This window comes from Brassica rapa, chromosome A02 (assembly GCF_000309985.2).
Source record: "Brassica rapa cultivar Chiifu-401-42 chromosome A02, CAAS_Brap_v3.01, whole genome shotgun sequence".
In the NCBI taxonomy this organism is placed as follows: Eukaryota; Viridiplantae; Streptophyta; class Magnoliopsida; order Brassicales; family Brassicaceae; genus Brassica; species Brassica rapa.
The window spans coordinates 12,422,360-12,444,922 of NC_024796.2; the positions used below are offsets into that span (position 1 = coordinate 12,422,360).

A 22,563-nucleotide genomic window follows, 5' to 3' on the forward strand; every position below is an offset into this window, starting at 1 on the left:
AGAATTATTTAAATATCCTAAATCAATATGTTTCTAACAAACATGTATAAATAGCACATAAGAGAAAAGATACATATGCTTTTGTTAACATGACCCATGTCGTAATAAATATGTAAATATTTAACTAACTTGAGAAAATTCCCTTTTATTAAATCACATATTTCAAATATATGAGATTGTTGTATACTTTAAAATTTAAGATATTGTCACTTTGATATAAAATCAAATCATCAAAATTATGGATATAATGTTTTTGTGAAATTAATGTGAATGTAACACTTAGAAATTTGTTTTTTTTATATAATATTATAAATATTTTACATAAAAATATATGGTTGAAATTCTAAAAATAGAATTATTATTAATTATTCAGACTATTTGAAAATAGTGCAAAAACTATTAAATGTGAATTTTAATAAGTAATTCAATACAACAAGAAACGCATCAGACATGCATCCTTGTAAAACTATAAAAAATTTGGTTGTAAAATCGTAAAATTTTTAGTACGTAATAAAAATAATAAATCAGAAACTTTTTTTATTACAATTTTTGAATAATTTATTTTTCTCCCAAAATAACATTATAATACAAAATATTACTCAAAAACAGAGGCTCAGCTCTTAAATTAGAGCTTCTTTTTTCGTATATAATATCAACAACTAAACCCGAGACTCACACGTCCCTTGCTGTGTGTGTACTGCCTGGCCATCAGAAGAAAGTCTTCAAAATCACGAGTTTTGTCACCTAAGGAGACTGATAAGCTCAAAGATATGTCTCATAGACTCAAGCCAGGACCACAACCCCGTCACGAAAACCAGCAAAAGAACATATAAATAACACAAAGTTTTTTTTTGTTCAACAAATAACACAAAGTTTAGAGACAATAAAACTCCATACATTATATTATTATTTTAGCTTGTTTCCTAATGAATAAAAAGATAATGCGCAAGTCACGATTTTTACATTGTTCATGTATATCTTTAGCTAACTCCAGCAGAAGATCAGTTTCCTCTGCAAGCTTAGTCGTCTTCTTCAACTCTTCCACTGCTACTTTGGCAACGTGTATTTTATTCTCTGCCATTACAACTTTACATGCAGCGGTTATTGCAGCTTCGTCGATCATCTCTTGTGAAACTGAGGGGGTCGGATTGTTTGTTTGCCGGAGTTTTATATCTGTCTCTTTTAGGTTTGGAGCAGGTGTTCTTGTTGTTGTTTCTGATCTATCTGGTAGCTTATAGAAGTTCAGTAACTGCTGAGTGTTGGATCAAACAAGACACAAATTAAAAGAGAAAAAAAAAAGAGATATGGAGGAGATGGTTTTGTATGTGAATTTAAAAAGAAAATGTGGCAGAGAAGAAATAGAGGTGAGGGTTCAAAGACTTACAGGTTTTGAGTTGCTAACCTTTGAAAGTTAGCCTGAGCAGCAAGCCTCCTCAGTAGTCTTGAACTAAGGACGCTTCTGAAATTTGGTGGCACTTCATGCCTTGGCTGCTCTTTCCATAGTAAACCACAAGGTCCATTAGGAAAGGTTGTAGCCACTAGGACGAATTTAAAAGAATATATAACAGAGACTGACCCCAACTAGAGTAAAATCAAGATTAATATAACATTTCTTAGATAGGCATAGTGGACAGCTTTAAAATGAATAGCAAAGAGAAACTTGTCTAACCTCAATGAAGCTGAAAATGGATCACCAACATCAGATCCATTTGCATCCGCTAAAGCCGAGAGAGCTTCAAATATCATCCCATCATACCTGAAAATTAGCAACTCATCAGAAGTTTTACCAATGCATATATTAATAGATGCACAACACAAGAAACTGAAGAAAAAAAGAAAGACAAACCTGGGAGCGTTTTTTGTATCCACCACAAAGATATCAACGCTAAAATCAGAAGATGCACTGTGTGGAAGGGAAGTAGCTGGTGAAGAAGAAGAAGAGTTAGTTAACATTAGGAGGTGGAGTAGAGGTAGAAATTATCTGATTAATCTGAAAACTTAAGTTACATGACATATTTAAATGGTCTATTCAAAATGATCTGTAACTGAAGCTAAATCAAACCAAAATGAATCTAAATTGAACCAAAATGAATCTAAATTGTTTATAGGATATTAGTCAGTTTTTAGCATTGTTATCCGAGTTTAACCGAAAAACAAAATCGTCAAATCAAAATAAGATCAAATTTATAAATATATGAAAAAATTCGTTATATGTATCTCTAATATCTGAAATAAAATTTAGAAAAATTGAACTGATCCAAATTGAAATGTGAACCGAAAATTGAATGCTAGGGGCTAGCCACAGTCCACATAAACGAAATTGGGTTTAACTGACTTAAACGAAAAGCTACGGGGCCAAATTCGAAATTACAGCGAATATCAAACGAATCTAGACAACAAGTGGGAACGAGTCTGGTCTTTCAGACAGAACTAACGAGGTAGTTTCCCTTAAAAAAAAAAAAAAGTTAAAAACCCTAAAGACAACAATTTTAATTCCATTTCTCATTTCTCATTTGCGCAACGTCGGAGAGAGAGCAGCTGCATCACACATTTCTCGGTCGCCTCTCCTTCTCTCTCTCTCTCTCCTGCGACCATCGAAACCCTAATCTCTCTCTCTCTCTCTAACTCTCATCCTCCCATGGCGGCGAACAACAACAGATCCGATCAAGAATCAGACGAAAACACACGTCTCTACAACCCTTACCAAAACTTCGAGGTCCCAATAAAATCTCAGTACCTCTACAAGCTCCCCACCTCCCCCGAGTACCTCTTCACGGAGGAGTCCTTGAAGCAGCGCCGCTCCTGGGGCGAGAATCTCACCTTCTACACCGGAACCGCTTACCTCGGCGGCTCCGTCTCCGGCGCCACCGTCGGGATCTTCACCGGCATCAAGAACTTCGAATCCGGCGACACGACGAAGCTCAAGATCAACAGGATCTTGAACTCGTCTGGTCACACGGGTCGAACGTGGGGTAACAGGATCGGGATCATCGGATTGATGTACGCAGGGATCGAGAGCGGCGTCGTGGCTGCGATGGATAGGGATGATGTTTGGACGAGCGTGGTGGCGGGTCTTGGAACCGGAGCGGTTTTTAGGGCGGCGCGTGGGGTGAGATCTGCGGCGGTGGCGGGAGCTCTCGGTGGGTTGGCGGCTGGGGCTGTGGTTGCAGGGAAGCAAGTTGTGAAGCGGTATGTGCCCATATGATGAAGAGTGTGTCTAATTGGGAAGACTCTCTGTCTTCTCGTTTGTTTGAAATTTTTGATAGATTTGATTAGGTTTTTCGTTTGGAATCATAAAGATGAAAACTTTTTTTCATTTGGGTTCTTAAGGTGTATGAGTCTGTATGTCATTTTGATGAATAAATCTGCAAACTTTTTTATATACTGATGAAATGGTATATTCATTTGCCATGAGTTTATCGCTTCTTGGTTGTAGTTTCTGATAAATTAGTGTTCTTCGCTACAGTTTATGCTATCGTTTGATTGATCTATGTGTTGTATCAGACTTGAAGTGGTGAACATTTTTTTTTCTAGAATTTCTTATCACTTTGTTCTCCTGTTGTTCTCAGAGTTACGCCTTTTCTGATCCTGGTCCTTGTTGTCCCCTATTGTTCACTGTCTTTATAAATATCGTCTAGTTATGTTTATCTGGTTCTTTTCACTAGAACCAGTCACAAATTCTGTTTTTTTTTTTTGGTTCTATATTGTATAGGTATGTTCCTTTGGTTGTTTATTGTGTAGTTATGTTTTTCAAATATTAATACACAAATACAGTATTGTGTCTTCTGTTCTTTAGCATTCTCTCAGTCTCCCAGATGATGTGGGATCAGTCACAAACACTGTTTTGTGTTTTACCTTGGCAGTTTTGTTGTATTGTTAATTCATTTCTGACGACTATTATCTTAGTTGCTGGTGATTTCTTACATGATATGAAACAAGTTATGTCCTCAAGTAATCCTTCTTGTATCCTCTAAAACGTCTTAAAATTGTAGTGTTTGCAGTTGCATAGAGTTTCTGCAAAACTATCTTCCATTAGTAAACAAGTATTCTTTTAAAGAGGGTTTCACTTTACATCACCAAAACTATAAAGATGTTTCATATACAATATACTAAGCTCCAACACGCTAAGGGAGACCACCCCACTGAACTTTGGATGGAGCACAACTCATTAAAGACCAACGGTTGCCTTTGTACTGCCTTCTCTGTGCTCTTGGTGGTCTACTTTTTGGTACAGAATGACTACGCATCTTCAAATGAGCACGCTCTTCTTGAGTCTCAGGTACTCTCGAAGTTAGCTTCTTGTTAATCTACGTCCAAATTCCATGTATTTTAGTATCAATACTCAAATAGGATTCATCCTCTTTCTACATGACACAAACATAGTTCATGGTCTATATCCATTTTTCTAAGAAACTAACCTGAGAGGAAGGAACCGGGGCAAGTGGATCTGGTTCGTCACATTGTGATATCTGAGATGTTATGTCCTGAATAGGTTCATGATCTTCTCTTGCAAACTCTCTAAGCCTCTTCAGAGCCGGTAACAGTACTGAAGCAAGATCTGGTCTATCCTTTTTCCTCATCTCACAGCACTGCAAAGCCAATTTAGCCAACTCAAGAGTCTCTTCTTCAGGCCAATCTGATACTTTTGGATCCAAAACTTCACTTAGCTTGTTATTCTCAATAGCCGTCTCTACTCTATGACCTAACCCCATTGCTGGCATGGCTGTTATGATTTGAAGAAGCACCACACCAAAAGAGTACAAATCAGATTTAACTCCAAGCATTCCTGTTTGCTGATACTCAGGGTCTATGTAACAAAATGTACCTAAAAGGAAAACAAACATTGGTCAGAACCGGATCTGAGAATTTAGGGGCCATAAACATTTCTTAAGAATTTTTATAAAAAAAAATTCTTCATATTTTGGGAGCCTATGCTTAGGTCAAAAACCTACAAAAATTTTGGGGCCAAGACCAAGTTTCATTGGGCTTAGCTCAAATCCGGCCACTGTGGTTCCATGTTAAGATATCTTAGATGGTAGATAAGATTCTTACCGGCTGCAGCGGTTATATGATAGTCACTGACGCTATTTGCACCACATGGAGGTACTAGGCGAGCTAGACCAACATCACTTATCTTGCTAGTGAAGTGTCTGTCAAGTAGAATGTTTGCTGGCTTCAGATCACGATGAACTAATGGTTCAGGTTTTGCACTGTGAAGGAAAAGAAGTCCTGTACCAATCTCAGCAGCGATTCTGAACCTTGCTCTCCAAGAAAGTGGAGGTGTATTGTCTTTGCAGAAGAGACGATCCTCAAGTGTTCCATTTTCCATGTACTCATAAACAAGACAACCATAGTCAGGACATGCACCGAGGAGGATCACCATGTTAGGGTGTCTCATGCTACTCAGAACCTCAACCTCTTGTTGGAACTGTTTCAGGCCTTGTGTGATACCTGACTTCATGAGTTTTATGGCGACAAAAGTGTAGTCTAGGACAGCCTTGTAGACAGGTCCGTACCCTCCTTCTCCAATCTTTAGAGCATCTGAGAAACCATTGGTTGCTTCTTCAACATCTTCGGTACTGTAACGTCTGTAAGAGACATTATTGGTCATCTTTTGCTTCCCCAACTTGGCTTGCAGCTCAAGTAATCTTCTCTTTTGGCTCTCCATTTTGACTAACTGCTTTGCCATTTCAGCTGCTTGGATGTCTGAATGTCTTTCCATCTTCTCCTCAGACAATGCTCTAAGCATCTCTAATGCTTCCTCTGCTTCAAGATGTTGATTCTGAACATAAACCATGTTAATATAATAGTAAGAAACTGAGGGACAGAATGTCTACTTGAATGTAATGATACTGACCATGGATGTAGAAGAGATGGAGCTTCCTTTGGTTGTGGAACTTTGAGAGATGGTGTAAGAAGTCATAGTTGAGACCACACCATAACTGCTATTCTCAGTGTCTGACTGAGAAAACTCACTCAGAGATTGTGGTGGCGAGATGCGAGGTGAATAGGATTGAGAGGAATATGAATTGGAGTTGTTGTATTGAGCAGATAGAGATGATTGTCTGCCAAATTAAATGTAAATCAAAAAGGACATTACTCTCTCTCTCTCTTTCATTTAATTGTTGTTTTATAGTTTAAAATTTGTTTAAGTGTCATTTTATCTTTTCAATACATTTATTTGATAGTTTTTCCAATTTACCCATATTTTATCAGTAATTAACATAATCAAATAAAACAATGTATTAACTATGGGTAAAACAAAAAAATTAATGATTTTCTATGAAAAAAAATCTAGAACTAAATATAAAATGAAAGGGAGAGAGTATTTACTAAAATCTTGTTGAAACAAGAACCATGGTTTGATAATGGTTGGAAGAAAGTTGAGATGTTACCTCTCTGAATCACAGGAGCTCGTTGAATCATAATTATACATCAAAGAAGAGAGATCTTGTTGTCTATGACGATGTTTCTGAGCCTGGCTTGCGGATTTGCTTTTTTTCAGCTTAGCTTTAGACACAACAAAGACTGCACAAGTCTCTGGAGCTGTTTTAAGTAACGTGGTGGGCACGTCTGGACTCTTAAACTTTCTGGTTACAGAGATGGGTCAATAATGTTAGTATTCATACAAACCAAAGTCTAGTGTGAGAATCAATAATGAAAAAAATAAATATATACTTGAAAAAGGATTTGTGAGCAGATGAGCCAACAACAATGTTTGAAATGGAATAGTTGGTGATGTAGTTGACAATAGCATTGGAGATGTCACTATCTCGAAGCACAACCTCCTTGGCTATAATCTGACAAGCCATTGTATGGTAAGTAATGAACCATAAAGTGATTTTCTGCAATAAGGAGATTGAGAAATGATTACTAACTCCTTTTCGAGCGCAGAATCCTCTGAAAGGAAGAAACAACTGCTGTTCCTCGTCTTGATTGTCATGTTGTAAACATGGTCTTATGTTTCCTTCTGCAAATTAAATCGAAACCTAATTAGAGTTCTGTTGACATTGTTGTTTTAATATGATTAGAGGTAGAGAGCAAGCTATGCCTTTAGGTTGAACGTGGAGAAGGACACAATGAGGAGAATCGACAAGAATGTTCTCAATAGCCCATTTCAAGGCGTGTTGGCTGTTCTTGTCTTTATCAATGGCGATGGCCGTGATTAAGCCATTGTCTATTCTTCTTGCAGACATGTTGTTAGACTTGCTTCCCAAGAAACGTGAATAGCCTGTTTCTTCATAAGCAAACCATAACACTTGTTAATATATCACTTACATCTTTAACCAAAAACGATTGTGTTTGTTTTCTTTCGTTTGGCTCTGCAGCCTCTGAGAAGTAACAATGGACGATAACAGAAACAGACTTTTGTATTGTGAATGATGAAGCTTTGAGTGGTTTTGTATTTTTAGCTATTTTTGGAAGGTTTTTCTCAACGACTCTCAACAGTCTTCTGAACAAACAAACGAAAATGGAGAATTTTATATCACAATTCTTAAATTATCTTTAGAAAGTGGGAGTTGCTGGTGCATTCCAGCTTGTTACTATAATTAAGCATCGGTTCGAATCAAAAGGGAGTCCGATTATTCATTAACTAATGCAACATACTATCTGTGCTTTAGTCTTATACAAAATATATGGTGGTAGATGATATATATATCGTTTTACAGTAAAATTGTATATTAAAAGTGTGATTATGTTATTATTTACCATTCAAAATATTTAACGAATTTTAGTATTTTCGTCGTTTGTAAAAATTAATTTGCTATATCTGTATTTGCACGTGTTATAAATAATACATAAAAGAAACAACACAGTGTTGTTTTTCTCCTTTTGGACAGATATCTGAAGCCATATGTGAACCCAGACCCGGAAGTGAAGTTCATGCCGAGGTCAAGAGAATAGTAGCAAGTGATGGTTTTTGGGACATAATGAGAAACCAAGAAGTCTGTGAAATAGCTAGGAAACTCGTAGTGTATATTTTTAGAAGCTCGAGTTGCATTCTCTATATATTACGAAGTAATGGTGTCATCAAAGGTGGACGTGCCGGAGTGGTTATCGGGCATGACTAGAAATCATGTGGGCTTTGCCCGCGCAGGTTCGAATCCTGCCGTTCACGGTTTTTTCGTTTTTTTTTCCCTGTTTGCCATCTTTATTATTTTTTCATAACTTAATCATTCTACTATAGTCGGTCAAGGAAACGGTTATAATCCAAGGCCCAGGGCCATTTTTAGGGTCAACAAAAAATAAATCGTATTTGTGAATTAGTTTCGGTCATTTCCTACTGTTTAAGTAAACCTAATATATTACTTAAACAGCAGTCTAGGGTTTTCGTCTCTTCTGGTCTTGTCCATGAATTCTGGTGAAGCAGCTCCTGCTGTCGTGGTTAAGGCCACGAAGCCTTTGAAGAAAGTTAAGAGAGAGCCTGAAGATGGTGACTTGGAGACCAAAACAAATCTGAAGAAGCAGAAGAAAGACGTAGTTGACACAACGGTAGGATTGTTTGATCATCTAAAGCGGATGGAATCAAAATTTGATTTGTTGGTGACAAAGTTGGATCTATTGATCTCAGTGGAAGGTAAGGGAGTTCATGCCAAGAAGTTTTTAAAGGCCAAGGCTGAGATCAGTTCATCCGAGGATGAATCATCTTCTTCTGATGATGAGGATTCTGTGGAGAAACCTGTTGCTAAAGTTTCTTCTTCCTCCGAATCAGAAAATGATTCAGAAGATGAGAAGGAAACTCTGGCTACTAGTTCAGATTCATCAGATGATGAGGAAAGTGACCAAGGTGAAAAACCTGAGCAGAAAATGGAGGGCACTAGTGTTGATTCTACCGAGAAATCTGATGAAAAGGAGCGTGAAGATCGTTTCGGTTTTGCCCCTGGTCGTTTTAGGGGTGGTCCTTTGCGATTCCGTGGTCGCGGTAGAGGTCGTTGGCCTTTTGGAGGTCCTTTTGTAGGTGGTCGTTGTGGTGGTCTGGGGCACTGTAGCGGCTGTTAAGGTTTTGTTGTGCGAGTAATAAACCTCTTCTCTAGCTATTTCTTTTTTTAACTTGTGATTCAAATTCAATGCACCCTTTTTATTACTTCGGTTCCTCTATTTAAGCAAGCAAGTATCATACGGACATGAACATGCCCTAGAGACAAGAATTGTTCCGGAAGAAACACACTTCAAATCAAAGCATATTTTAATCAACACCTAGATTCATTGTTCTTGAGATACTCCTTAGAAGAACATCCATAACCGGACCAAACTCTGAATTAACCTTAACCGGTGGGTTCGGCAACTTACAAATACAAGCCATCTCTTGTATGTTCGTGGAATGATAATACTCTGCTTAAACTTCAACCCAAGAACTTAGATGTCAAATTACATATCGCAACTTGCGACGGCTGGCTTGCACTGTCCATAAAAAGTTGAACCGGCCAACCCGCGGATCTCCATTCATGATGATTAAAATATGTATATAGTTTTTATGCTATAAATGTCATTTTAGAATGAATGTGATTTATGAAAACATAAGTCATGAAGTTTTTCTTCTGTAATGATATGCACTAGATTGAAAAACATTCATTTTCCAAAAAAAAAGAACGAGAAACTAGAGAGAGAATAAAAGAATTATAGAAGAACGAGAGACTATAGCAGATATACTTTACAATGTTCTTATCATTTGAATTATTTACATATAATATATTTGTTTTCAATTATCAATCGACACTGGTGTCAAAAAATTAAGAATATTGAGAATAACAAACATATAATGAACTGAGATACAAAAGTTAAAGATAATTTCTAAAGATAATTGTTCCTAAGATGTAGTGTGGGTGATGGGAAAACAGCTAAGTTCTGGTATGATTTCTGGAATGATATGGGACCCTTGATCTGTGCATTTGGTGAATCTGGCACCAGAGAGCTTCGTCTTCGGAGGGAGGCAAACGTGTGTGAGGCGGCTGCTAATGGCCACTGGCTACTTCCTCATGCTCGGTCCGACGAGGCAGAGACCTTGCAGATTGTCCTCTCAACAATGACCCCTCCTTCTGATGAGAATGGCAGGGATGTCTATCTGTGGAGGAATGGAGAGGACCATTATGTCCAGAAGTTTTCGACCAAGGCTACTTGGATTAGGCTAAGAGAACCCTCACCTCTGGTACCATGGAGCAGACTAGTCTGGTTCAAGGAAGAAATACCGAGATGTTCTTTTGTTACTTGGATGGTGGCTCTCGCTAGGCTTCCCACCAGGGATCGGCTTGCTTCGTGGGGCATGAACGTTCCAACGCAGTGTGTTCTTTGTCTCTCCGGAACAGAGTCTCATTCTCATCTTTTCTTTCAATGCCCTTTTGTTGCAGCAATTTGGGCTAAGTTCTCTGCCAGTCCAGTTCTGCTTGCTCCAGTCTCTATCCAAGCACTTGCTGGTGTTATTGCTCATCCCCAACTCGCTGGAGTCGCTGGTATGGATGCTGTGCTGAAGCTTATATTGCAGGTAATTGTGTATTGCATCTGGCGGGAGCGTAACGTGCGCATCTTCCAGCAAGTCTCTACATCAGTTGCTGAAGTCTTCTCTCGGGTGGATCGTCTCATCAAGGATCGCCTGCTTGCCATCAGTCGTCACGCCCAACCTCCGCCATCGCCTTCGCTGCTCCTGCTCTATCTCTCTTTGTTGCCCGCGGGCCTGTAATTCTTGCTCTGTTGTCTTTGCTCTCTCTTATTTTCTTGTAATAAGTGGCTTGCCACAATTCTAAAAAACTGAAAATCTTGGTATAAATCTTAACATTTAAACCAAAAAAAAAAAAGTTAAAGATAATTCATAAGCTTACTACATGAGATGATTACAAAGAAAGTGAAGGTTAAAATATTGATATAGATTCATTTTTTTTTGTGTTGGCTATAATAATTAGACTAGGTGATAACCCGCGCCCTGCGCGGAGTAAATAGATTTCAAAATATTATCACTTTTAATTTGTAGACATAATAAAGTTAAAGTCATAGCAAGAAATACTATATGTTATAAAGTAAAGGTTAGACAAAATTTAATATGTCAATCTAAATTAAGCTGCAAAAATTTTGTTTAAAAATTGTATATTTGTTTGCATAAAATAAATTATAAATATAAAATAAAACGAAACATAAGCAATATACTAATAAAATATAAAAGAAACAATGTCTTGAATGGTTTCAAATCGAAAATAGAGTTAAAGCTAGCCATTTGATTGCTTGAGATAATGTTTTGATATAAACAAAGTCGAGAAGAAAGGTGTGGTGAGTTTTCTAAATTATAGAAGCCGTATATTTATACTAAAAAGGAATCACCGTGTGGTCGTATGGATTCAAAATAATGGTCGTAACTAAATCGAATATTACACATAACTTGCGCTCCAATCTTGGTCGAGAATTACTTTAATATTGTAAATAGTTAATGCAAACTTCCTTTTATCAATCGCAATTGAACAAATTCAAGAAAGTTTACAATTATTAATTGATTACAATAATTTGAACCTTAATTTACGTTTCTTATACAGAAAAGTCAAGTCCTCGCAAATCACATATTATTATCATCAATTTCCCAAATTTGTAATTTAAAAATATATTAAAGTTATTGGAAGTTTCCATTTTCACAATCATCAATCAATTTCGTCCTTGCAAATCACGTTTGAATCATGGACAATTTGCTCTGCCATTATTTGCATTATGCAAACTGGCGTTAAAATCTTAATTACGATAGATCACCTAAGTTAAGCTTTTATAATTGTATGCCAGAAAATCGTATTGTACCTTAGTTTCTACAATCGCATGGCGGGGATCATCTAACAATTTAATGAAACGGGGCAAGTATATGCCATATGCATGGTTCTTCCGTTTCACTATTTTAAGAAAACAAAGTTTTCCTCTTGATATATTTTTAAGAGGACAAATTTTTTTTCGCATTTTTAAGAAAATCAATCACTTGAGCACGTATTGATCATCAAATACTTTTTAGGATTTTTCAGAAAACAAACTTTGATTGATAATCGCACATTAATTTTTTCGCATCTATATTCATTTTGAATAAAAATTTAGACCACTACATATGTCAATAATGTTTTTGTATTGAAACAAATTAATAAAAAAAACTTCAGTCAAGGTAATTAACATAATTTTAAACTCTTTGATGTAATACGTAGAACTTCAGTTAAGGTAACTAACGCAAGAAATAAATGATAAGGTTTGATGTAATATGTATCAACGTATATATGTGACAAATGTAGAAAAAACTAAGGTAATTATAATGTTTTGATCAATGACATGTTGTGTAATTACTCTAGTTAACAAAGGGGTTTTAAATAGAATAGGTGAGAGAGCTTGTGGAGTTGCCACATAAGAAATGACACACTTGTAATAAACACATGAACTAAAGGTTATTTATTTTTAATGTTACTCAAATAATAAAAAAGGGATTATAAAGTTACTAAAAGAAACATAAACCTAATTTATGCTGTGCAGATATGATATACGGTTTTCTTTAAATGTCTTGTTTATTCTTGTTTTTATTCATTTGTATTTTAAATGGTTCAATTTTTTTTCTTAAAGATCTCTATTATATTATTTGAGAAGTCAGTTTCTTATGTGTCGCTCTCACGTTAACTCTCACGATGGTTAATTACACTGATACCCTTAATGAATTAACTTACATTTAAAATACTATTATTTATTATTTTATTTAGTTTTCTTTTAAAAAAAATCTCAAAAATATACACATATAATAAAAAGGAAATTTTTTATAAAGTTAAAAAAAATAATTGAAAAACGAAAATATATGTATATATAATATGATTTCATAAAAAGGAAAGTTCACAAAATAGTAATATTACATTTAAAAAATATTTTTAAATAACATAAAATATAATTTTGAACTAATAAAATACTTTCTTTATATCTATATTTTCTTAGATCAAAATATAAATTTCTATATAATGTAAGAGTTTTAAAAATTTCTATATAATGTATTTTCTTAGATCAAAATACTACTTATTTTTAAGAGTTTTATAAATTTAGTTGACTATAATATCTTTCAATTACAGCAAAAAAATATTGATAAATTATATTTTACTTATATAATATTATTTTTAAATACAATCACAATTTTTTACTGCTTATTTTTAAGAGTTTCATAATTTAGTTGACTGTAATATCTTTCAATTACAGCATACAAATATCGACAAATTATATTTTTTACTGCTTATTTTTAAGAGATATCAAAAAAAAAAGTAAATTGTTTTTTTAAAAATAAACATCCTTAGATCAAATAGTTACAAAATAGTTTAATGAGACAGATATATTATATTTTATCATTATTAAAGTTATTTTTTCTTAAAATTAAATATTCTTTTAAATTTTATGTTTGTGGAACTTAATAGAACAATAATCAAAATACCAAAACAAATCTGAATTCTCATTTTTAAGATTATTTAAAATAAATTTTAGTTTCCATTCAATAAATTAAAGGCATAAAGTTATTTAAAATTTTTAAAATATTTTAATTATTGTAAATATTGATATGTGCACATGAGCTATCAAAAATGCATCAGCTACTTATGCATGTAACTTCATATTGATCATCGTTTTATTTACTAATAAGTTTTTCAAAAACATCAACATATAATTTGATAAATATTATAAAAATACACGCACATTTAACTTAAATATAATAAAAATAATAATTATACTTCATTTTTAATTTGAAAGAATATATGTAACTCAACTCAAAACATATTAAAAATGAAAATATAATATTAACCAACTGTTACAATTTAGTTTTTTTTGTAAAATTTATATATATGCATGAGAATTCAGAATATTATCGTTTCGTTATATTAATTTATGTAATTTGGAATCAAACACTTTAGTTTATTTTTTTATTTCATTCTAAGCACAATATATCTTAAGTTATACATAATCTTCATAAAATATATTTACATATCTAAAATAACAACCACCTAAATGCAAATAAGAAATTAATCAAAATTTTAATATATAGAATAAAAAAATATTACAGTTGAATTCATATATGTAATCTAATTTACCCAAATGATAACTAAATCGACTAGAAAACAACAAAACTGATTAGATATAACATATATAAAATTATATGTATAATTAAAATAATATAGTAGTATTAATATAAATGATGCATATAAATTATAAATTAATTTAAAATTAAAAGTAAGTAGCAATCAATTATTATAATTTATTTACTTTAGAAATATTTATATCCGTGCATGAGCACGGGAAAATCACCTAGTAATAAAGTATTTATAAAACATATTTGTTTCAAGTAATTCATAGTTGTTATATTCTATAAAAACTCAGTTTTAGAAACATTAAGCAGGTCAACTCGCACCTAAGTAGTCCAACCCGTAACAGACTCGATTTTATCTTTGTCCATGTGGGTCAATCTGCTGCGAATTGCGGTTTATATATATATACTAGGATCGGCCCGCCCTACGGGCGGAAAGTTATAATAAAACTATTTTATATGATTTCATATTAGTTTATAAAGTATTTAAAATCATTTTAGAAAATGATATTATAGACAAACAAATAATGAAAAGAATTTTTAGATCATATTGTTATTTTCAATAAATATTTTTGGTTTGAATTAAAATGAACGTAACCTTCATTATTTTCTTTTTTAGAGAATAAAAAATTAGCAAAAATATTTTATAAAATGTAATAATATATACATATATATACTATTATTATTTCTATTTCAATTTGATATAATAAAAATATAAAGTTTAAATAAATAATGCTAAATTTATTTTAAGACGATTTAAATTTTAAAACAATTTTACACAAATTATTTCTTTTATGATAATAAATTAGTCTACCTCCAAACTAAGTCATTTAAAATATAATTGATTAAAATAATTAAATCTCAATTTTAAAACACTATATATAGTTATCTAGATATAAACCTGGAAATGGGCTTTTTTATCTCTCTCGCATAACTTACACAATATAAGACTCAATCGTAATGTAAATGGCACATAAGTTGATTTGTTTACGTTTTTATTTAAGAGCTTTTTCTGAAATATCCTTAAACAAAATCAAATTAAAGAGAACATGTCGTCCACTCAAATCTTATCGTCTTCTGTCCTCTCAATCTTTAACGGCGTAGTTCTAAACAAACTCTACACAGCCGCACAATCCACTCCGTCTCCGCCGGCGATCCACTGGTTCCCACCTCTCGGCAGCAACGGCCATCAGATATACCTCTCTCTCCTCTCGTCCCTGTTCGGAAACAACGAAGACATCGCCAGCGATGTCTCAGTGGCGTGTTGGTTGGCAACGGTTACGTCACTAACTCAGCCCAAACTTCATCTGAAAAGTCAAATATGAAGGTGTCCACTCAATATTCTCAAGATCGCTATTTAATTAAAACAACTACCTTGTCGTTCGTGAGCATGGCGGCGCTGATTAGCTTTTCCATTTTTTTTTTACTTTTTGCGCTTCCCAGAACGGGTCATTACTTTCTCGGTCGTGTTGCAATTGAAAGAGTAGGAATTGTGAATGTCTTTTGCTGTAAACAGAATTCCAGAGAGAGAAATAGTGAAGAATGGAATGTAGATTGCAGTGGTGAGAGCCATGGAAGTCGACATCCATATTTATAGGTACGATTCTGAGAAACGCAAAGACGGTGGGGTTACTGCATCCTTTAGTGAGAGGCGAAAAGTTTGTTGTCGCAGTTATGAAGCTTTATTAGATCAATTGAATGAGGCGTTTTCTAAGAGTCTCTGAAAGATAGGGTATGCGAGGAGACGATGATGACATTTGGAGTTGCGGACAATAGACCATTCTCGAATACACGGCCCATAAAAAATTAAGTTTTGTAGAAATAAGCCCATCCAATTGCCAAGCCTATCTGATTTGAGAATTAATGAAACGCAGAATTTCGTTGCAGGAGGACACGTGTTGCAACAGTATCATACGAATTTATGACCTGTCAGCTGACGTGGATAGCCTGGGAGAGATACAAACCCTTCTTTATATATAAAGATTTAGATCCACTCCGCTACTGGGTTATTTGGACATAACATGCGGATTACGGTCTACATTGACATCTTTACATGAGACGTACCCACCACCACCACCGTTATCATTACCTTATATAATTATATATAACAATAATAACTGTATGAATGTATTTTATTTTATAATAGATATTCACTAACCAACCAATATAATAATTATATTTATAAGAAAATTAAATTAAAATTTTCCATAAAATTTTATTTATGTACTAATATTTATATATCTACATATATAGACAGCAAATGAAATATTTTTGAAAAATAATATTCGTCTTCATAAAAAAAACAAATTCTTCATTAAAAAGTTTTAACTTACATCTTAAAATCAATATAATATTATTATTAATTATATTAAATCAATAACTATTATAATAATATGAATTTGTTATTTCTATAATTTTATAATGTGTTGAATATTATTAATTTATTATTAAATCGCTATTACTAACTGACACATATGCTTGTTTTTTTGTCAAATCGTTTAGTAATGCTTAAAACGGCAAATATATGTATATGTAAAATCATTCATTCACAACTATAATCGCAATGTTTAAATCAATCATGCCCATACCTAAATTTCACATTAGCAACACATGCATATTAGCACGAGTCTGTTAATTAATGTGGACTTTAGAAATTTTATCATAGAATTTAGTCTTTATGATTTCCTGATGTATATGTATTATGTATCTGATGTAATTGTAAGAATTAAAAGATATATATATATATAGTTACCGTTATATTTTGTACAGCTTAAATATTGCTTTAGAAAATAAGTTTCTTACAGCTATTTTTATATCTTTAAAAACTAAATAAACCCTTATTATTAATTTAATGGTTGAATATACAAATTAAATGTATAAAGACAACCTAACCAATCACCTTCAGTAATAGCTTATCAATATGTACACTATCAAATCAATATTTTCGGTGTTTTTAATCTGAATGAACTTGTAGACTATTTCAGATTCTTACTTCTTTCTTACTAGTTTCAACAACAACTAACTTCATTGTTCTATGTAGGCCCAAATTATCATCAAGGAATTGACTTATCTCAGTAAAATAACGGACGTAAAAAAAAAGACGACCCAACAAAAGCCCAACTAATAGAGAGTCAATCGATTTACCCACCCGTCAGGACGACCTAACACACGCAACCGAGTGTCAGGAAAGAGAGAGACGTTGCACCTTACTACGAAGCCGAATGTAGCTGTCAACAGCTCCACTGAACATTGTTTTGAACCAGAGAAGTAATGATGAGAGAAGATGGAATCGACACGGAGATGAGTCTATAAAAAGGGAGCGAGAGAAGGACAGGAAGAACATAGAGAATACCGAGAGAGAAACTGATATTGATGACGAGTTAGTCATTCTGATGACGAATTCACCTTCTTTGTATTTCCCCCTTTCGGCATTCAGCTTAAACACTTCAATAAACGAAACTTTTGGACCCCTAAACACTATTTATTGTTTGATTAAAGATCCCTAAATTCGATTACTAGGATTCAAAAGTTGAATTGGTAGAGAATGAACATGTTGATTTTCGACAAAATTACAAAAAGAAAAAGAAAACAAAAGATAGAACATTGAATAGTCTCATCTTATTAAGCCGTTACTTATCCCTTATATATTTATTAAGAAGCATTACAACAATTTTTGTAATCACGTGTCATCACTTGAATGATTATTAGAATTCTTAGAGAAATAAATTGGTTCATATGTTTTTATTAAACTAACAACAAATTCATTATTTATGTTCTTTATTATCTCCTTAAATAAAATTTACGAAATTTCTTAATGTGGCAAAAGTGCATATGACATTTAATAATTTTGAATAATAAAGATTTGATAAAAATTAGTGTATTTTCTATCATATTTGTTTAATTTTAAACTATTAAAATAAATTAAACAACCACATTAACCATATAATAAAAATTTAGATGTTTATGTATATGTTATATTTGAATTTTTTAAAATGACTCTATATTATTAAAACCTTTAAAAGTCTCGCATTCAAATTTTGTGATCAATGGTTTTAAATTTTTGTTATGACAAGACACAAATGATTAGAAAATCATATAGTAGAAAGTCTCATTTATTAATTATTAATATTAAAATATATATATATATATATATATCATTTTAAATTAAACTATATAAAATACATAAACATTTTAGTTTTAAAATTTACTTTGAATAATTTTTTTTTTGATAAAAGCTTTGAACAAACACAGACAACTTATTTTTTTATAAAAATGTAAATTATAATTTATTAAAACTATTAATTCCAAAATGAAAAATTTGTTATCAGTTATATTAATTTTTTGCTATCAAAGATACAAATGATCAAAAAACCATATGAATAGAAAGTATCATTTAATAGAGATTAATATTAAAAATATACTATATATGTTAATATTATTTACATTTAATTATATATCCTATCAAATATAAAAATTATTGTTTGGTTTAATAAAATTTAATTATATGTTCGCACCAATTTAATTATATATATAAAAAATTAATTAATATATAATAGTTACTGACTTTTTAATTATTTAATATATATTTATTTTTTTATAATATAAAACATATAATACATAAAATAATTTTTATATATAGTATTTATCATGCGCAAGGTGCTAGTCTTAACCTAGTAAGTATTAAAAGGTTTGGAAGACTCAACATCCATACATATATAAATCACCATGTGTATCGTTACAGATATATTTAAATAAAAACAAGGAAGATCTATTGTTGTATGTGTACTTCCGAAACTATGCGACGGTTCCTGCCTCTCATTACAACTGGTGGAGACTTGTAACATTTTGTACGACAAGCTGCACATTCTGACGCTGGCGATGAGCGCTTGCAATGGCCACGACAGATCTTACTGCATTCTATTTCCGATTTTGATTCACCTTCTATGACCATTAAGGCTAGTATCATCATTATCCACACCATGCTCATTACTTTCCCATTTTTTCTTGTGTATTTTTTTTTCTGTTGCTAAATTTGTGTATACTCTTCTTATTTTTCTTTTTCGTAATGTTTATGAATGACTTAAGTTTATGATGCAGAAGTCTCTTTTTATAGTCACGATGTCTTTCAATTATATATCAGTCAAAGTTCAACAGTATACCAAAATAAATATCAGTCAAACTTCTTGTTCAAAATATTTATATCTATTAGACAAAGTTTTAATTGTTGTCATGTTGGTGGATTTAATTGCTATCAAATTATGGTCTTTATTTATTTTTCTTTTGCTATATTTCAAAATGATCTATAACATTTTCATGTTTTACTTGTTTAAATTATCTTTTTTTTTAACAACCACCTCTTCAAATTATCTATATGGACATATATAAAGTACTTGTTTCTTTTTTTTTGTCGACTGTATTATAAGTAAACTTTCTAGACAAAGAATTCTAAACAATGAGAAATAGCAAAATAAATATAGAAATAAAATACACCAAGATATATCCAAAGTAAATTAACACACATCTATCTTGCGTGTAGATGACTAAAGATTTTTCATATAAAGCTCTATACTTGACCCCAAAAAAACTGAACCAAACTCTGCCTTAACCTTAACTCGTGGGTTCGCCAACCTACAAGCGATATCTTGTATGGGGTCTCTGAATGATTTAACCCATAAGCTGTATACACCAACAACGTCGACCGATCATTGTTAGCTTATATATATATATATATGTATATATATATATATATATATAATTATAAATATATATAAACTTCTTAACTAACAGTATATTCACTAACCAACCAGTATCATAATTATATGTATAAGAATTTAAAATTATTATTTTTTGCAGAATTTGTTTTTTAACCACTAATATATATCTACATAGATATAGAAATCGGATGAATATATATATATATATAATATTCATCTTCATACATAATCTTACTAAAACTATAATTTATCTAAATAAGTATAATATTATTATTAATTATATTAAATTAATAACTTTACTTTTTATTATAATAATATGATTTTAATATCATGCACAAGTATAAATATTTATAGAGTTAAAATATTATAATTAATTTATATTTACTTTTAGTTTTAACAATTTATAATCTATATGTTTAATTTAGATTGATAATATTATATGATTTGGATATATCTAGTCGGTTTGGTTATTTTTGGATCAACAATCGATTTATTTATTACAGTGATATATTGGGTTGCATCTATTTCTCTGAATTCAAGTATAATATTTTACTCTAAATATAGTTAATTTTGATTAAATTCTTATTTGTATTTAAATTGTTTATTTTCTTAGATATGTAAATATATTTTAGTAAGATTGTGTATAACATAATATATATTATGATTAGAACTAAATAAAAATAAACTAAAATATTTGATTCAAAATTACATAAATGAATATAACAATAATATTCTTAAGTTTCATGGATATATATGAAATTATATTGTAACAAGAGTTAATATTTTATTTTTATTTATTAATAGGGTTTGAGTCATCCTATAATTTATATGTATAAAAATAAATCGATTCTTATTATTTGTTATTGTAGTTTGATCTATTGTTGTATGTGTACTTCCGGAACCATGCGACGGTTCCTGCCTCTCATTGCAACTGGTGGAGACTTGTAACATTCTGTACGACAAGCTGCACATTCTGACGCTGGCGAAGAGCGCTTGCAATGGTCACGACAGATCTTACTGCATTCTATTTCCGATTTTGCTTCACCTTCTATGACAATTACGACGGCTAGTATCATCATTATCCACACCATGCTCATTACTTTCCCCATTTTTCTTGTGTATTCTTTTTTTTTTGTGCTAAATTTGTATACTTTCTTCTTATTTTTTTCTTCTTTATGTTTATGAATGAGTTAAACTTATGATGCAGTAGTCTCTATTTATAGTCATGAGACCGTGATGAACGCTTTCTTTCAATTAAATCAGTCAAAGTTCTACAGTAAATCAAAATAAATATCAGTCAAACTTCTTGTTCAAAAATATTTATATTTATTAGTCAAAGTTTTAATTGTTGCCATGATTGGTGGATTTAATTGTGATCACATTAGGGTCTTTATTTAATTTTCTTTTGCTATATTTCAAAATGTTTTATAACATTTTCACGTTTTACTTATTTAAATTATATATTAGACTTGTTGTTAAAAAACAAATTATCTATTGGACATATATTTGCTTCTTGTAATCCAATTGGAGAAGATTGCTGTGAAAATAGAAATAACCAATTTTGACCCGAACCCGGTCCCCATAAATCTGAATCTCAAAATGGGTTATAATAAGGGAAATTAGGGCACATGTACATAACAAAAAAAGAAATAAAGTGTATGTCCATAACAACAATTAGGCTAGAGTATTATGTGTATTTTATGTAATATTACTTATTTTACCCTTTGAACAATCTCAACCATTGATTATCATTTTTCTTTTGTTTTTTTTCATTTTCTTTTTTTCTTTGTCTTTTTTATTCTTTTCCCCCTCCAATTTTATTGATGTATGTCTTTAAAAATAAATATAATTCAACCAAATAATTATGTTACTAAAGATATACATATTTTTTTTACATATGGCATGACTTAAAATTTTTAAAACAGATTTTTAAACAATATCGGACAAAAATTATACTATACTATTTATTAAAATAAAATAATACATTTAATTAAACGTATTTAAAACAATGTGTTACTAATACTTATAGTAGTATACTATTCTATTTACGTAAATAGTATAATTTTTTGGAGCTCCCTCCTCCTCTTCTACCTCCTTCCTTCTCCGGTTCTCCCTACACCTCCTTCCTCCTCCCTCCTCTTCTTCTTCCTCTCTCATGCCCTTGCTCTTACTTCTCATCCCTCCTTCTCCCTCCACCTCCTCCTCTTCCTCTCCTCTTCTTCCCTTGCTCCTCCTCCTCCTCCTCTTCAAATGCATGTTAGTTTTGAATATTTTCTGTATTTTTTTATACTATTTACTTAATATACATAATACGGTATAATATGTTTATTATGTTAAATGTACGTGACACATGCTCCTAAAAAAAATAAAGTAAAAAATGTACCAATTTGTCCCATCAAATAGTAATTACTGTAGTATGGTTATATTTTTTATTTTATGTTTTCTTATGTATATACACCAAATTCTCCCTTATAATAATCCCATTAGATTTAGAAGCCAATGCCCATCATTGGCTTACGTTGCACGGAAGTTTCATCGGACGTACGCTTCCCGCTTCGGAACCGGAATCGGAATCGGAACCTTGTGGAAGCTTACGGAATCTCGCTTCCAAAACGCTTCTAAAATATTCTCTTTAAAAACACGTTGGAAGCTTACGATTCCATTTTGGAATCACGCTTCCATTCTTTAAAAAAAAACACAATGTCTTATATCAATAAAAATATAAAATTTTAATTTTAATTTATATAAAATCCAAATTTTAATAGTATTGAATAGATTGAATAGAAATATAAAACAATT

At 31.9% G+C, this 22,563-nt stretch overlaps 5 protein-coding genes, 1 long non-coding RNA gene and 1 other non-coding gene across 7 annotated transcripts; 3 read left to right on the forward strand and 4 right to left on the reverse strand.

Annotated features, from left to right (window-relative positions):
- The first annotated feature begins 2,295 nt into the window (after positions 1–2,295).
- On the forward strand, positions 2,296–3,419 carry LOC103852801 (mitochondrial import inner membrane translocase subunit TIM23-2). The gene has a single exon (XM_009129702.3). It carries the CDS (start codon positions 2,639–2,641, stop codon positions 3,203–3,205), a length of 567 nt encoding a protein of 188 aa, XP_009127950.1. The 5' UTR covers positions 2,296–2,638; the 3' UTR covers positions 3,206–3,419.
- A 41-nt stretch (positions 3,420–3,460) lies between these two features.
- On the reverse strand, positions 3,461–6,043 carry LOC103853386 (U-box domain-containing protein 52). The gene is made up of 2 exons (XM_033285996.1): positions 5,053–6,043; positions 3,461–4,825 (listed from the first exon to the last, which is right to left on the reverse strand). The coding sequence occupies exons 1-2, from the start codon at positions 5,795–5,797 to the stop codon at positions 4,392–4,394; spliced, it is 1,179 nt and encodes a 392-aa protein (XP_033141887.1). The 5' UTR covers positions 5,798–6,043; the 3' UTR covers positions 3,461–4,391.
- Positions 5,834–7,196, reverse strand: LOC117125717. The gene is made up of 4 exons (XM_033285188.1): positions 7,052–7,196; positions 6,679–6,970; positions 6,396–6,590; positions 5,834–6,065 (listed from the first exon to the last, which is right to left on the reverse strand). The coding sequence occupies exons 1-4, from the start codon at positions 7,194–7,196 to the stop codon at positions 5,834–5,836; spliced, it is 864 nt and encodes a 287-aa protein (XP_033141079.1).
- An 841-nt stretch (positions 7,197–8,037) lies between these two features.
- TRNAS-AGA lies at positions 8,038–8,119 on the forward strand. Its single transcript has one exon. It is a non-coding gene; the product is annotated as a tRNA-Ser (tRNA).
- Positions 8,120–9,868: 1,749 nt separating this feature from the next.
- On the forward strand, positions 9,869–10,675 carry LOC117131946. The gene has a single exon (XM_033285189.1). The coding sequence runs from the start codon at positions 9,869–9,871 to the stop codon at positions 10,673–10,675; it is 807 nt and encodes a 268-aa protein (XP_033141080.1).
- A 4,216-nt stretch (positions 10,676–14,891) lies between these two features.
- Positions 14,892–18,327, reverse strand: LOC103852802. The gene is made up of 2 exons (XR_630009.3): positions 15,425–18,327; positions 14,892–15,357 (listed from the first exon to the last, which is right to left on the reverse strand). It is a non-coding gene; the product is annotated as an uncharacterized LOC103852802 (long non-coding RNA).
- Positions 18,328–19,367: 1,040 nt separating this feature from the next.
- On the reverse strand, positions 19,368–22,504 carry LOC117132167. Its single transcript, XM_033285894.1, has one exon. It carries the CDS (start codon positions 20,871–20,873, stop codon positions 20,640–20,642), a length of 234 nt encoding a protein of 77 aa, XP_033141785.1. The 5' UTR covers positions 20,874–22,504; the 3' UTR covers positions 19,368–20,639.
- Between the last annotated feature and the right edge of the window lie 59 nt (positions 22,505–22,563).

Coding starts and splice junctions, on each gene's coding strand:
- LOC103852801 (XM_009129702.3), top strand. CDS start 2,639: ATGGCGGCGAACAACAACAGATCCGATCAAGAATCAGACGAAAACACA.
- LOC103853386 (XM_033285996.1), bottom strand. CDS start 5,797: ATGGTTTATGTTCAGAATCAACATCTTGAAGCAGAGGAAGCATTAGAG. Junction 4,826..5,052: donor TCATATAACCGCTGCAGCCG/GTAAGAATCTTA, acceptor TTTTCCTTTTAG/GTACATTTTGTTACATAGAC.
- LOC117125717 (XM_033285188.1), bottom strand. CDS start 7,196: ATGTCTGCAAGAAGAATAGACAATGGCTTAATCACGGCCATCGCCATT. Junction 6,971..7,051: donor TCTCCACGTTCAACCTAAAG/GCATAGCTTGCT, acceptor TTTAATTTGCAG/AAGGAAACATAAGACCATGT. Junction 6,066..6,395: donor AGCTCCTGTGATTCAGAGAG/GTAACATCTCAA, acceptor TTAATTTGGCAG/ACAATCATCTCTATCTGCTC.
- LOC117131946 (XM_033285189.1), top strand. CDS start 9,869: ATGGGACCCTTGATCTGTGCATTTGGTGAATCTGGCACCAGAGAGCTT.
- LOC117132167 (XM_033285894.1), bottom strand. CDS start 20,873: ATGGGGAAAGTAATGAGCATGGTGTGGATAATGATGATACTAGCCGTC.